This window comes from Trichechus manatus, unplaced genomic scaffold, assembly GCF_000243295.1.
Source record: "Trichechus manatus latirostris isolate Lorelei unplaced genomic scaffold, TriManLat1.0 scaffold00015, whole genome shotgun sequence".
Taxonomy (NCBI): domain Eukaryota; kingdom Metazoa; phylum Chordata; class Mammalia; order Sirenia; family Trichechidae; genus Trichechus; species Trichechus manatus.
Window position 1 is genome coordinate 16,247,605 of NW_004443951.1, and position 15,500 is coordinate 16,263,104.

Below are 15,500 nucleotides of genomic sequence, written 5' to 3' on the forward strand. Positions count from 1 at the left end.
AAAAAAAAAAAAAAAGGACTTACTATAAAACTACACTGAAAACCCTAGTGGTGTAATGGTTAAGAGCTATGGCTGCTAACCAAAAGGTCAGCAGTTCGAATCCACCAGGTGCTCCCTGGAAACTGGATGGGGCAGTTCTACTCTGTCCTATAGGGTTGCTATGAGTCAGAATCAACTCGATGGCAACAGGTTTGTTTTTTTTTTTTAAATAAAACTACATTAGTTAAGACAGTGTGGTAAAAATTAAAAAAAAGTAAATCTATGATTTAAAGAAACAAAGAAAGAAACAAGGGTTTAGGAGAGATGAAGTGACTTGCCCATGGCCAATGAGCCAGTAAGTGGCAAGGTTAGGTTCTAATCCAAGGGAGAGAGACAATGTGACGAAAGATAATGAGTTTAGGAGCCAATGGATTTAGGTAAAATCTAAAGCTTCCCATCCTTTCTGAGCTTTATTTTCACATAATGAAAAAAAGATAATCTTCCAGCGTTGGTGTGGGAAGCAAATGAGATGGCATGTGTAAAAGCACCCAGCAGGGGGCCTGGCATGTAGTAACTGCTCAAGCAATGTAAGCTGCCCTGCTGTCTGACTGCAAAGTGCAAGCTCTTGGTCAACAAGGCTCTGAACCCCTGGTAAGGTGATCTGTGCAAGACAGAGCCACGGAAAGAAGTGAAAGATAAGGAGAATTGGGATCTTGGTTCTACCACTTTAGGTGAGTCACTTAACTTCTTTGTGTCTTTTTCCATATCTGTAAAATGGAACTAATAATTCTTTTCAGATCAAATCTCACAGGGTTACTGTGAGCAGGAAATGAGCCAGTAAAAGGGAAAATTCCTGTGAACTATTAACCTCCTGTACAAATACAAGTGACTATTATTTTGAGTGGTAAGGAGCAAGAGTCCCAATGGGAGGTGGACTCCCAGGAATACAGAAATGGCTACCCTGAAGTTAACCTTCTCCCAAGTATAACTCAAGTGAAACAAGCTCACAGATCAAAAGGACAGAACAGGTGTATATCATTATCAAAGATTTCTTAGAGCTTGGATCAACAAACTAGGGATTGTAATAAGATGCTAAGATGATAGCACTGTCCCGTTGATTTGATATTACGTTTACTGTACACTGTGAAAGGAATTGGGTAGTACCACCTGATTTCAAAAACAAATACTCAGCATCATTTCAGCATCTGGAAAAAACCCAGGATATCCCTAATTTTCAAAGAAGCACCATATAATAATTAAAACTGTTCAATTTCAGCTCATTTAACATTTTCACATAGGAACCAAATACAAAAGCAATGACGATAAAAATATTTTCATTAAAAAATTAAACCTTGAGCTCTAGGGAACTTAATAATGACCTACCCATTTTAGCTTCAATATGAATAATAAAAATGAATATGAATTCACCTTCACATCTTCATCCAGTTTCATAATTTTCTTAATACGAGCCAGTGGGAGTTCCTGTACTCGGAAATCTTTCTGAAATGAGCAACAAGAGGTGTGTAAATGTAAAGGACAATCAACTAAGTGGCAGAGCATGCCAGGCATCAGAAAACATTCTGACTGGCTCAGTCCCTTCTGTCAGGAAATATGGCAGGAGAGGAGGTACAGATGAAATGCAGAGAATACAAGCTCCAGAGCAAAATTCTGTGCTTAATCCACGCAGAGCTTCAAGCAATTAAAGGGTTTTAGGACAAATTTATGATGGCTTCCAATAGTACCCTCATGAAAGGCTGCTGTTAGTTGTCGTCAAGTTGATTCAGACTCATGGCAACGCCTCATGTGCAGAGTAAAACTGCTCCATAGGGTTTTTAAGGCTGTGACCTTTCAGAAGCAGATCCTGGGCCAGGCCTGTCTTCCAAGGAGCCTCTGGGTGGGTTCAAACGGCCAACCTTTTGGCTAGTAGTCAAGCACTTAACCATCAGTGCCATCCAGGTAGCCCCAAATAATATCAGGTTTGCCTCAGCATGATATAGAGGTGATTTATGAATGCCTTTTTTCCTCCCAAGAAAGTTCACCAGTCTGCAATATGCTGATTAAAATTAGATTTCTGCCTCTGTGGTACTCCTCTAAACTGCTAGTTCTTTCTTCTATTTGAGAGCTACAAAGGTAAGCGACAGCAGCACCTGCTTGCAGGGATCCACAGTTCTCTTCAGCTAGTGCAATACCGCCCATTTCTGACCTCTGCACTAACCTGACAACAGAACGGGAAGGCTCCTTTCCCATCACAGAAGCAGAGGCCTTGTCTCCAAATTTTGCATTGGGAGGACGGGGCATGGAAAAGGGTGGGGGCGAATTTACCAGCTGCCTTTTAGGAACAGTCCTCCTATTTTTTTTCCTTAACAAACAGGACTGGGGTTGGGGGAACCACATTTTACTGTGGATGAAATTTAGGAAAGGGCTTTTTGACCAGCACTACTCAGTTATTTGCAATTTAAGCCCTTTTTTGTTTTGAAACTATTGGTATTTAAACACATGCCGATGATGGATGCAATTCTAGAAACAAGAAAAATTGTGCATTTCAGAGCTGCAATGAAGAAGGTGCAAAGCAGAAATTAGCTAAAATCAGCATATTCTCTACTGGGACTAGGTGTCAAATGATTGATTCTATAAGTGGTCTGAAATGTGACTCACCAAACTCAATAATGCTCACCTGGGAATTTGCATCATCGCATTATGGAAGGAGCAGCTATTATTTGAGATTCGGTGTAATTAACATGCGTAAGTGAACTTTCTTTTCCAAGACCCAAAGAAAACCTCGACTATATGTCAAAGAAAGGAGTGGTGGCGTTTGGGAAGAGCATCACCAGTCTTCCCACAATTCATTTATTACAAAGGAAGAGCACTATCAGGATAAAATGAACACCCAAGACATCTGATTTCTCCATGCAAATCCAACAAGTTGCTTGGCTACAACTCAGCTCCACAAACTTGAAACACCAGTTTTTCATCTTTTCCATTTCCAAATTAGGTATCAACATTTTCCATGAAGCCTCTATAACTAAGCCTGGAGTGGCAGAGGCTTAAAAGTCCAGTTTTTAAAAATTTCACCAGGAGTAGACAGCAAGGCACATTGTTTCTGTTCTTATCTCCTCTCTTCCTTTCTTTCTTTATTCATTCATGCAACTCAACTAATGTACCCACTATATAAAAGATACAAAGACGAATGGATTCTTACCTTTGAATAGCTTACAGTTTAATTATGAAAGACAGTCACATAAAAACATTATAATCCTCTACCCTATACTAGAGGAGGGTGTAAAATCCCAGACGGACACAAAAAAGAGAACGACCAGCTGGTGATGGAGGACTGGAGAGGGAGAGGGGCACAGAAATGTTCCATAGACAGGCCAACACCTGAATCGTGTCTAAGGGCTGATGAAAATTTGCTTGTTGGAAAAAGCATGAGAGCATTATTCAGATAGAGGGAAGAGCATGCACAGAAAACGGAGACACAAAGAACACAGCCTATTTAAGTGTTAGACGTATGACCTGGGTACAGAGTACGTATGGGCGAGCAGCAGGAAAGGATGCCACACTGGGGCCAGATCCTGAAGGGATTAAAAAAAAAGTTTAAACACAAAAAGCAATGATTGGTCTTCCTACTTGTGTGGCATATCAAAGAGATTCTACACAGAAATGCCAAAGAAAATGTCAGAGATGATATTTCTTTGGAAGGCCTCCCAGGATGATACACGCAGCACAAGATTATGACCAAAGATTTAGCTCTCTTACATGTATGCCCTCATCATTTGGCTTGGTTGTTTAATATAATTTCCACAGATTGTTCCAAGATTACTTAACTAAAGCTCAAAACTGATAAAAAGGACCTCATTCCCCAACTTGAAAGAGTAAAAGATAATTTTAGAAGTTCTGAGACTATTCTTTAATCAAAAGCAACAAAAAAGGGTCAAGGATAAAGAGATTATATCCTTCTCACCTTGGAGAGGTATAAAATGAGGCAGTGATTTACAAAGAAGCTCTGTTCTAAGTACCCCAGCCTTAACCTTTTCTTTTGTGAGAAACTACTTTTCATGAGCCCCAAACCTGGAGATCTGAAGGGAAAGTTTATGAAAAGTAGATCTTTAGACATGTGTGTACTGAGGGGGCGGGGGCGCGCATCACTGCTGACAATAGCCAGTTTTCTATCATCTCATCCTACTTTTCACATGCAGGCTTTGTGATAATGTTGTTGAGAGCCCCTCCACTATCAGCAGATTAAGGTCCATTAAAATGCTCCCTAAGTCATTGGCAACAACGCAACTTATGTCTAACTATGTGAATAATACTTAATCCCTCCTCCTGAAGCTGATCCAAATGGAAGAACAACTGACCCACACTGACTCTTTCTTTCTACTTTTGCAAGTGATATCAGCAAGGTGGAAAGCAGATTCTCTCTCAGAACATTCTCATGCCCCTGACCATAACCAAAGAACTACATTAAAACTGCTGACATCTGAAATTGCCAAGTATCGCAAAGTCTGGATTTACTCGATGAGAGTTTGGAGCCAAAGAAAAGTCAATGGGTCTTGGCTGTGCTAAAGAACATCCGGAGTTTCAAATAGTGATGAGAAATCTTTTCCAGGCCTACCCAGTCAGGTACTTCTGCAAAGTCAAGATTTTAACCCTCTCAAAAGCAGTGATTCTCAGCCTTTGCTGCACATTAAAATCACCTGGAAGAGCCTTAGAAAAATAAGATGCCTGGGCTCTACCAGTACCAACTGAACCAGGAACTCTAGGGGGTGGGGTCCGGGTATCATGCTTTTAAAAACCCTCTAGGTGCCCATGATCCATAGTGATGTTTAAGAACCACTGCTTTAAAACTCTGAGATTCACAGTGAGGTACTAACACCTGCACTGGCATCACCTGGGAACTAAACAGAAATGCAGAATCTCAGGCTCCACCCCAAACCACCTAAATCAGAATCTACATTTTAACAAGATTCTTATATGGGTCATACAGACAATAAAATTTGAGAAGCACTGCTCTAAAGGAAGGGCTAATGGCATATTTTGTAATGGTCCACCAGCCTCCACCACTGAGCTCTTGTTTAAATGGTTATCTGATTTGACCGTAAAGTTAGAAATGTCAATGTCCAATCTAGAGGCACTAAGAAATAAAAAGATGAAACTGGCATTTAAAAGAAAGTGACGTAGGCATTAAATTACAGCTAATTCAAGGCTGAATAGGATGCCGGGAATAGTTAGGGGAGAATTAGATATTTCTTTTCAAGATTCAGCTCCCTTCTCCCCCAACAAAAAAGACAAAGTTAGCTTTCTCTTCTCCACTTTCAAAGAGGTCCAGAGGGGTAAAATTCAATGCCAAGAAGTCTGTTAATTATTGTTCCCAGAGTTCTGCTGAGAAGAAACATGGTATTTTCACAATCACTCTGGTATACAATCATTTTGGTATGGTTTTTAACCAACTTGAATCCCAGCTGAACACCAGCTATGTTTATGGACAATTACAGAGCTTGAAAGAGTGAGCAGAGTGTGATGGCCAAGCTGAGATGAAAGATAAACTGCTATCACCAGATTCAGACCAAAATGACTGGGCCAGTGTTTCCAATACATCATGGTGTATATTACCCAGCGAACGTCTCTTATTTGTTTTGGAACAACTGTGTCCTAGTCTTAGAGACCACAACACCTTATGAATATTCTCATCAGTTTCATCTATGCTTGCAGAGTTTAAACATAACGGATTTTTTGAAAATCTGTTAAGACATTTTGAGGTGTCAACCTAGGAGGCTCTGATATATCTGAAGAAGTCTGGTTGTAAGTGCTGCTGAGTATAAAACGGCACAGACTGAATGCTAAGATGTCTGGCTACCCCATTACACAGGCAGAAGTGCGTCAGAGAAGCAGATGCCTTCATGTACTGTGGTCAAAGGATCCTGCGTGGAGTGGAAAAGAAAGAGTCTAACCGAAGGAAAAGTCATGCAGGCTCTTCCGGACTGCAGTCTCACTCAAAGCTGACACTGATGTTGCTTTGCACTGAATCTGAAGTAGAGGAGGAGTCTGACTCATTCAAATATTTACTGAGCACCTACTATAGGCCAGACACTGTTCTAAACATTCAATATAAAAGAGATACCATGGTAAAGGTCTAGGGGCCTTTTTCAAGAGTACACAGAAAAAAAATTTCAGTTAGTCATCAAAAGAAGAGTGGTTAAAGACAGTTTTCCTCCTTGCTCTTCTTTCTCTTCACTCACAAAAACCTGAACCCCTCAAAGTAATCCTCTTATAACCTTGGATAGATAAGATGTCTAGGTGCTGAAATTTGGTCAACACCACCAACCTGCTCTGTTGGCCACCAAACTTGAAAAGTAAACCAAGTATTTTAAAAATCAAAGCCCAACAAAACAAAGAAAAGTTGAGTGCTGAGCTTGAACCTCCAGAGCTTATCTGGCTACTTGCCTGATCCTGGATTTCTGTTTCTGGGCTCACGGTGAAGTGCAGGCTTGTTACATTGGCCTAGTTTCACCCCACTCCAGGAGGCACCTGGTCCCAGCACTAAAACGAAAACCTGATACACTTAACCATGAGATTATCCCCCCAAAATATGAACAAAACACCCCACTTCTGACTTTACAATTTCATTTTTTCCTACCTTCTCTTTTATATCTGAGACAATGCAGGTAACTACCACCTTTAAACTGCAGAAGAGAAACAATGACTTTTCACTGGAAATCTACCTCTGAACAGATGACAGTCTGAGAAAGGCCAAGTCAAGTTCAACTGCTGAAAATCCCCACATAAACAAACATGACCCACTGGTACATCCAGAACGAATTAGTGTTTTTACCCCTGAAATCACTGGGCATTTTCTGTTTATTTCATTCACTCATTACTTGTTTATTGTCTGTCTCCTCCACCAGAATATATGTTCCAGGAGTGCAACGATCTTGTCTGTCTGGCTCACTGCTGGATCCACAGTACACAGTACAGACACAGTTGGTGTATAGTATTTGTTGAGTAAATGACTAAATTGACCTTGTATGTCACATGTTAAAGGCCACTACACTTAAGGAATTGTGACATTAGTTGTATATTAGGTAGGAACCCAGTGTCCGCTCTGCCAGGATGGTAATACCTATAGGGCAGGAATGACACATCCTTCAATATTTGCTAAAATGACACCAAACAGAACATTCTTCATAAGGATGTGACATTACTGTCTGGAAATATTCCAATATAACCTGTGTCACTTCCTGTTACCACTCTCATTCACACTTTACTCCTACTCCAACCGCCACCACACAGGGTAACTTCCAGCTGCTCTGAACTTCTTGCTGTTCCTCTAACACAGGCCCTCTCCTCTGGGTCCCCATGCCTTTACAAATGCCCTTCTTTCTGCCTGAGATACACTCTCCCATCCTTTGCATCTGGTGAATGCTTACTCATATTTCAAGACCCAACAAAAATGTCCCTCTGTGTTAAGCCCGAACTCCACCAGGGAGAACCAAGCATCATTTCCTCTGTGCTCCCACAGCACTTTGACTTTACTGCTTCAGGACTCATCACTGTGCCTGATCCAGCAGCATTTAGTAAATACTTGTTGACTAAACAACTCTGTCTCATTGTAATTACTAAACTGTAAGCTCCTTAAGGGCCAGGGTCATATCTGATTCTTCTAAGTCAGTGGTTCTCAACAGAGGGAGAGTTTGCCCTCAAGAGAACATTCGGCAATGTCTGGAGACATTTTTGGTTGTCGTAACTGGGGGAGACACGCTACTGGCATCCAGTGGGTAGAGACCAACGATGCCGCTAAACATCCTACAACACACAGAACAGCTCCTCAAAACAAAGAATTATCTGGCCCAAAATGTCAATAGTGCAGTGCTACTGTTGAGAAACCCGGATCTAAGTGTATTTTTTAACACCTAGAAAGAGCGCCTGGCTCACAACAGATTTGTTGTTGAATAAACTGACCAACAATTTTCACCACGTTCTAGAAATTTGGCAAGACTATCAAATCAGGCCTAAAAAATGAGGTATAGCTACTGAAGGAGGTGAGATTTTTGCTTTTCTGTATCCCCTGAAAGATAGGTCTCATATTAAACTACCTGCAAGTCAAAGCATCATCCACCACACACACACGCCTGAGCAAAATCACTAGTTACCTCACCTAAGGTAAATTGTATTACTTTAATTTTCCCACCCAGAGGTCAGGAACAAACTATAGTTTTGTAAACATGCTTGAGATTAAAAATGTTTTAGTCTAAGTTTTGGCTAATCATCCTATAGCTCTCTCCTTTCTTCTTAAAAGTTTCCCACAAAAGCTTCCCATTCTTTCTTACCACTGTTAAATTCCGGATTTCTTCCATGACACGAGGCCAGAAGGACTGTAGGCTTTGCTGAGCATCACTGCTGCTGGTGCCACCAAATCCTCCTTCTGTGGACATTTTGACAACTGAGAACAAACACATACATGAGATATATTAAAATAGTAAAGCCAGACCTTCTATCCAGGTTAGTTATTCGTATCTTTTTTTGTGGATGTTTCCACTAATTCCTTCAAGTTTTCAGTCTGAGAAGGTATTACAATTTTGCTAAAGGGATTTTTAGCACAGATTTAAATCTCAGCAAAAATATACACAGGAAAGTTTTCCCTTCTTCCCAGCTTATACTACAGAGACTACCAAGAAACATCAACTAAAAAATCTCAAGTTGAAATCCTAATGTGCTTCTAGGGCTTTCAGTTTCTTATCTGAGAGGAAAAAGGCACTTGGCTGTCCTAGTCTAGTCCATAACTTTCAATGCCATTCCCCTCCAAAGCTTTTTCAAGTTCCCAATAGCTTCTCACACTCTATGCCATAGTCGACAGCAGATACATTAAGGGTCTCCAATTAATACTGTACAGATCTCACTTATATTAAAAGATGGTAAGAGGCAAATGTATACAGACCGAAGTTTATTAGTGGTTACAGGGGCAGAAGGGAGGAGGGAGAGGGAAAAAGGTTAACGGTGATGGAAAAATCACACTGATTAAGGGTAGGGCTGTACAGCCAATTATTGTAATTGCTGTCAATACGTTGTACACCTATAAAAAGTTGATTTGGCAAAAGTTGTGTGATAGACATATTTATAACTATGACAAAAAGTTGCTGCAAACACCTGATGGGATTTGGTTCCTTCGTTTGGAGGTTTAGGGTCATGGTTTCATGGGACATTCCAGTTAACCGGACTAGTAATGGGTTTGTTTAATGCTTCTGTTCTACCTCTTACCTCACTGTGTTGTGCTTGGAGTCTTAAAAGCTTGCAAACAGCCATCCAAAGCAGAATTGGTCTCTATTCACTTGGAGCAACAGAGGAAGGAGAGTTAGGAATAGGAAGAGGATATGGAATGTGTGGTTAATTGCCTCCATGAACAACTGCCTCCTTTGCCATGAGACCAGAAGAACTGGAGAGTGCCCAACTACCATTACTGAACATTTCTGACAAAAGACTCCATAGAAGAATCCTGATCAAAAGGGGGAAAACGCAGAATAGAATTTCAAATTCTCATGGACTCTAGACTTTCTGGAGACATGGAGGGTAGATGAGCCCCTGAAACTGCCCTGAGATAATCTCTAAACCTTAAATGAAAAATATCCCCTGAAATCATCTTAAAGCTGAACAACAGTTTAGCTAACTAGTAAAAAAGGTTGGAGCCCAGGTGGCATAGTGGTTAACAGCTCAGCTGCTAACCAAAAGGTCAGCAGTTCAAATCTACCAGGTGCTCCTTGGAAACCCTCTGGGGCAGTTCTACTCTGTCCTATAGAGTCGCTATGAGTTAGAACCGACTTGAGGGCACCTAACAAATCAGTAAAAAAATGTCTGCCTTGAGCATTATGCTCTGTTAAGAACTATCTATATGGGATCAAACTGACAACAGCAACTCAAAAGATTAGACAGGTACCTTAGGGGGCAGTGAGTTTATGTTAATGGCGGAGGAACAACTCAGCAAAGGAGGGTGAAAATGGTTGCACAACTCGAAGAATGTAATCAACGTCACTAAATAGTACACGCAGGAACTGCTGAATTGGTATGTGTTTTGCTATATATTCTCATTAACAACAACAAAATAAATAAAATTTAGAAAAAGGAAAAATACACAATAACATTACTCTGAGAAGAGGTCCAGAGGCTTCACTAGATGTCAAAGGACTCGTGTTACAAAAAAGATCAAGAACCCTGCCGCAGACGAAGGACTTGTTTGGGAAATGCCAGCATAGTTCTCTTACACAAGGGAATTCCTATACCACCCCCATGTCTTCCACATATCCTACCAAGCAGTATGACCAGCTTGCTTCGGTATATGTCAGTCATCATCCCAGAAGCTTTCTGGGGCTCCTGCCTTTTTGTGTTCACAGTGCATTTTGAGGAATACTTAGCACTGCCTGTGGAGTCTGGTCCTGATCGTGCCCAGACAGCTGCGGCCTGTTCTGGCTTTACCCAGTGGGAAGAGAGAGGGCCTGCCTAGGTTGGTTTTGGTTCCTCCAGGGCAGTGCTTTCTGCTGCTACAGTTGACCACTTCCCCTCCTATGGCAAAAGCCAGGCCCTGGCTCTAAGAGAATGTGAGAAAGCAGAAAAAAGGGCAGAGAAGTGGGTGAACTCTAGGCTTGGGGATAGCACAGGGGCTCTGTATGGATTTACCAGAGTTACATCTACTGTCTGCACCCACAGGCTCTTTCCCAGCAAATATGATTCATCTAATAGCAGTGACAGCCATGCAAGAATATCTGCACAAGGCTTGGGTACCCATGTATGACGATGTGGCTACAGTAAAAGGTCATGGCTAACTCTGAGCCCCTTCTGTGAGACTCGGTGCAAATTTCAGCTTCAGAGTTCAGAATCACATGGAAGAGTAGAAAAAACAAACACTTGGGTTCACTACTGGCTCCTTCCCTTCCTTGCTAGCTGGGTGACCTTTCATTAACTCACAGATAGTTTCTGAGTGCCAATCACGTGCTAGGCACTGAGCATAGGGAGGTGAACGAGACACAGGTCCTGCCTCCACTCACTGAATTTACTCTCTAGTAGGGAGGCATGTTGTTGTTGACCAAATTACAAACTGCAATATGCATTAGGAAATAAATGAGCAAGGAATTATGTGGGGACAGAGATGAGGTAGGATGGTTGGAGAAGGCCTCTCTGAGGAGGTGATGTTCCAATAAATATTAAAAGCTAAGGTAGAGCCAATCATGAAGAGAGAGGGGAAAACCTAAGCAGAAGGAATAGCACATGCAAACGGTCTAAGATGGGAAAGAGCCTGGACTGATAAGAAACTGAGAGGAGGCCAGAATTACAGAAACATCGTGGGAGGGAGAGACTGGTGATAAGTAAGGTCAGAGGGAAGGGCAAAGGCCAACAGTGGGTGTTCGAGTTCATAATGAAGTGCGAGAAGCCATGAAGTTTTAAGCAGGGGAGAGACAGTCCGATTTTTTTTTTTTTAAATGTGGTAAAACACACATAAAATTTAACATTTAATCATTATAAAGTATACAATCCAGTAGCATTTAGTACATTCACAATGTTATACAACCATCACCACTATCTAGTTCCAGAACTTTTTCATCACCCTAAAAGGAATCCCCATATCCATTATCAGTCACTCCCCATTCCCTGCCCCGCGGCCAGCACCTGGCAATCACTAATTTGCATTCTGTCTCTATGGATTTGCCTATTCTGAACATTTTCATATAAATGGAATCACATAATTTAAAAAAATATTGCACAGAAATGAGAACTGAAAGCTTTGTAAAAAAATAGGAGTCAAGTTTATGCTTTTGTTTTAGATGCTGTGGCCCCATTTTTGGGGGGGGGATAGATGATGATTATTCCTTCTAATGCCAGGCTAATAAAGTATAGGCCAATAATTGAGCGGGTGGTACGAAGTCTCTGTACTCAAACTACTTCCCAATTCTTTCCTAACCTGGAAAGTTGGTGATAGAGAACCCAGGTTGAGAAGGGACAGTGCTGACATGTCATGGGGTTGTTAACCATTGTCATAGGGCAGTATGTGTACTAACTGTTTAATGAGAAACTATTTGTTCTATAAACCTTCATCTAAGGTGCCAAAAAAAAAGAATTATCTATCTGAGATCAAATTGACAACAGCAACTCAAAAGGTTTGATGGGAAGCCTAGAGGACAGTGAGTTGAAGATAAGGGTGATGGAATAATTTGGAAAAGGATAGTGAGAATAGCAGTACAACTGGAAGAATGTAATCAATATCACTGAATTGTACGTGTAAAAACTTTTGAAATGGTGTGACTCTGGCTATGTGTATTTCCACCAAAAAAAAGGTCCTCCAAGGTTGAGAAGGGAGAGTGTTGACATGTTGTGGGGTTGTTAACCAACGTCATAAAACAATATGTGTACTGACTGCTTAATGAGAAACTATTTGTTCTGTAAACCTTCATCTAAAGTACAATAAAAAAAATAAAAACTACAACAATTCTTTCCTAACCTGAACCTTGCTGCTAGGAACAAAGCACAACACGCCAGCAACTGGGAGCTTTAAAGATAGTTAAAAACAACGGGGAATTAAAATTTGGACACAGAGAAGAGAGTTAGAACTTGCAGGTGGTCAACTACTGCTTTGTCACGGGGGGAGGGAGAAGATGGATAAAGATCCCCAGATCAGTTATTATCAGTTACATAATATTGTAATGTCTTAAAATATTTACAGGGGAAAATAAGAGCTTCAGATGGTTTAAATGCTTATCTAGCAAATACTGAAATGCAAAAAAACAGTTTAATTAAACACGAAGAATGAGAAACTTAAAATCTGTATTTTGGGCAATTATATGAAAAGGTTTAACATGCTGGCAGAAGAGTTATGTAAGTCATTAAGACCTAATTCTGAGGGGCTAAAAAAAAAAGTACCAAAGTCAAGTGTCACATGACCAAACTTGCTGCTTTCCCGGGTCCATGCGGGTACGTGCTGGGCAGATCACTCTCCATCAGCAGAGTGGAATGAAGGCTGATAAATGTCGTTTTATACTCTGAGGATGTTTAATTCACTCTTACATGTTTGCCTGGGACTGTCCTAGAGGTCTCTGATGTTCTGTTTTTTTTTCCTTCTAAAGGAAATGATGAGAGGAAAGACATGGAAGGAAAACAAGAGTACAATCTTCAAAGCAGATTTCAAGCTGGTGTAATGGCATTAGTGGATGATGATGTAATGGGAAAAGATTTGGAGCCAATTTCTGATGCTGGAGGCCTACAAGCAGTTCCATACATCAAAAGGAACTCCAAATACCTGAGAAGCAATATGATCTTGGAGTTCCTGGAGGGGATTAAACAGGAGAGTGTTGAACCAAAACTGGACATGACAAGATAAAATCTCGAGTACTAAATAACCAAGTGCGGTTCCCTCAAAACTCAGCTTCCTTGTAACATTTTCACTAATCACTACACGGCCCCTCTCAGATGTATTGAAAACAAAGAAATCAAGGTAATCTACAGAAATTTTATTATTTATTTTTACTAATAGCTTCCTATAAGGTACTCATAACAATGACGAGAGTAAGACTCAATCTAACCCTTTTTAAATGGGGTATCTTTCTGAAAATGAAAACAATTATTAAAAAAATTAAGAAGAATCTAACCCTTCACTGCATAAATCCAAGCACAGGCCTGACCGTAGTAAAATCTGCCATGTAAACCGCTAAGGTCAAAAGAGGAGGATGGACGTTTGCCAGTGTGAATTCTTTGTACAATTGCTAATGACAGCTAGGTATAGTTTGGAATGCAAAGGTCTGTGAGATTTAGAAGGTTAGACAGTAAGTTTTGGCTGTTCTTTGATTTCCCTCCACAAACGGTACGGAGGTGTGCAACTGAAGAAAGCACTTTTATTATTTTTTTCCCTTTTATTGTACTTTAGGTGAAGGTTTACAGAATAGTTTCTCATTAAACAGTCAGTACACATATTGTTTTATGACATTGGTTAACAACCCCATGACATGTCAACTCTCTCCCTTCTCGACCTTTTTTTTTGGTGAAACTATACATAGCCAAAGATACACCATTTCAAAAATTTCTACATGCACAGTTCAGTGACATTGATTACGTTCTTCCAGTTGTGCTGCTATTCTCACTTTAGATGGTTTACAGAACAAAATAGTTTCTCATTAAACAGTTAGTACACATGTTGCCCTATGACAATGGTTAACAACCCCACTACATGTCAACACTGTCCTTACCCAACCCTGGGCTCCCTTATCACCAGCTTTCCTGCCCCCTTCTGCCTTCTAGTCCTTGTCCCTGGACTGCTGTGCCTCATTAGTCCCATTTTGTTTTATGGGGCTGTCCAATCTCTGGCTGAACGGTGAATCTCGAAAGTGACTTCAACACTGAGCTAAAAGGGTGTCTGGGGGCCATACTCTCGGGGTTTCTCCAGTCTCTAAGAAAGCACTTTTAGAAGTCTCTGTGCACAGTCTGTTTTTAAACTTTGAGTTGCCCCTACTATCGATATGTTGGCATGATTAGTTCCCCAAACATCTGTGCAGTCACTAGATCTGAATGAGTCTTTGGCTGGCTGAGAGCCACACACTGTTGTAGTGGGAATTGCGTACAAGATAAAAGTTATCGAATCTTTCTGGAACTGAAAAATGTATTAAAGGTAAGTTTTTAACTTGAGAGGGCCATCTGCATTGGAAAATCACAAATGGATAATGGCCAAAAAAAGTCAGTAACTAATGTCCTTTATATTTCACTGTATCATAGAAGTTTAGGACTGGAAAAAAAAAAAAAAAAAAAAAGACATCAAGACCCACTCAGGCCTACTCCTCTGTAAGATGCCTGCAACTTCTCTTCAACCTCTGCCCAACCCCCTCGATCCCACTCCAAGTGGTCATCCAGAGTAAATTTAAGCATCCCTCTCTAGTTCTGGGAAACTGGCCCACTCCTGGCATTCTTTTCCATCTTTGGACAGCTCTGAGTGTTCTTCTTTACATTAAGTTGAATTTACAAGCAAAGTTCCATTTGAGCTTTAGATTTAGAGTTAAAGCTTTTATGTTTTTTCTATCCAGCAACCTCTTTTTCTAAGTTTCTGACTTCAAAAGACAAAGGTACTCTTTCCCCATCAGGGACACAAGATCCTCTCATGAGGAAAAAGAGGAAAGGATTTGGAGCAAGATTGTCGAGCATCTTTGCAGAGAGACAATTAGTAACTAATTCTTCTAATATCTCTTAGAAGAACATAAATTGTTACCGCAAATTTCTGGAAAAGGTAAGTACTTTTATTCAAAATACTTCCCGTAAAGCAGATCCAATGTTTACACTGGGGTTTTAAAAATTAGACCAAACATGGATGAATCTGGAAGGCATTACGCTGAGTAAATTGGTCAGTTGCAAAAGGACAAATATTGTATGAGAACACTATTATAAGAACTCAAGAAAAGCTTGAAACACAGAAGAAAACATTCTTTGATCGTTACCAGGGCGGGGAGGGAGGGAGAGGAGAATTCACTAACTAGACAGTAGACAAGAATTATCTTAGGTGAAGG

General features: G+C 40.6%; 1 protein-coding gene across 5 annotated transcripts in view; it reads right to left on the bottom strand.

Annotated features, from left to right (window-relative positions):
* Nucleotides 1-15,500, bottom strand: part of NFYC (nuclear transcription factor Y subunit gamma) — a 76,215-nt gene that overhangs the window by 21,403 nt on the left and 39,312 nt on the right. For 3 of the 5 annotated variants that reach the window (XM_023727169.1, XM_023727168.1, XM_023727165.1), the window contains exons 1-2: nucleotides 8,304-8,969; nucleotides 1,408-1,479 (exon numbers count right to left, since the gene is read on the bottom strand). In XM_023727169.1, coding sequence (XP_023582937.1) covers nucleotides 1,408-1,479; nucleotides 8,304-8,432 — 201 coding nt within the window. In that variant the 5' untranslated portion in view covers nucleotides 8,433-8,969. Of the gene's footprint in view, nucleotides 1-1,407; nucleotides 1,480-8,303; nucleotides 8,970-15,500 lie in introns of those variants that run through there. The other 2 variants (XM_023727166.1, XM_023727167.1) reach the window with 1 other exon arrangement.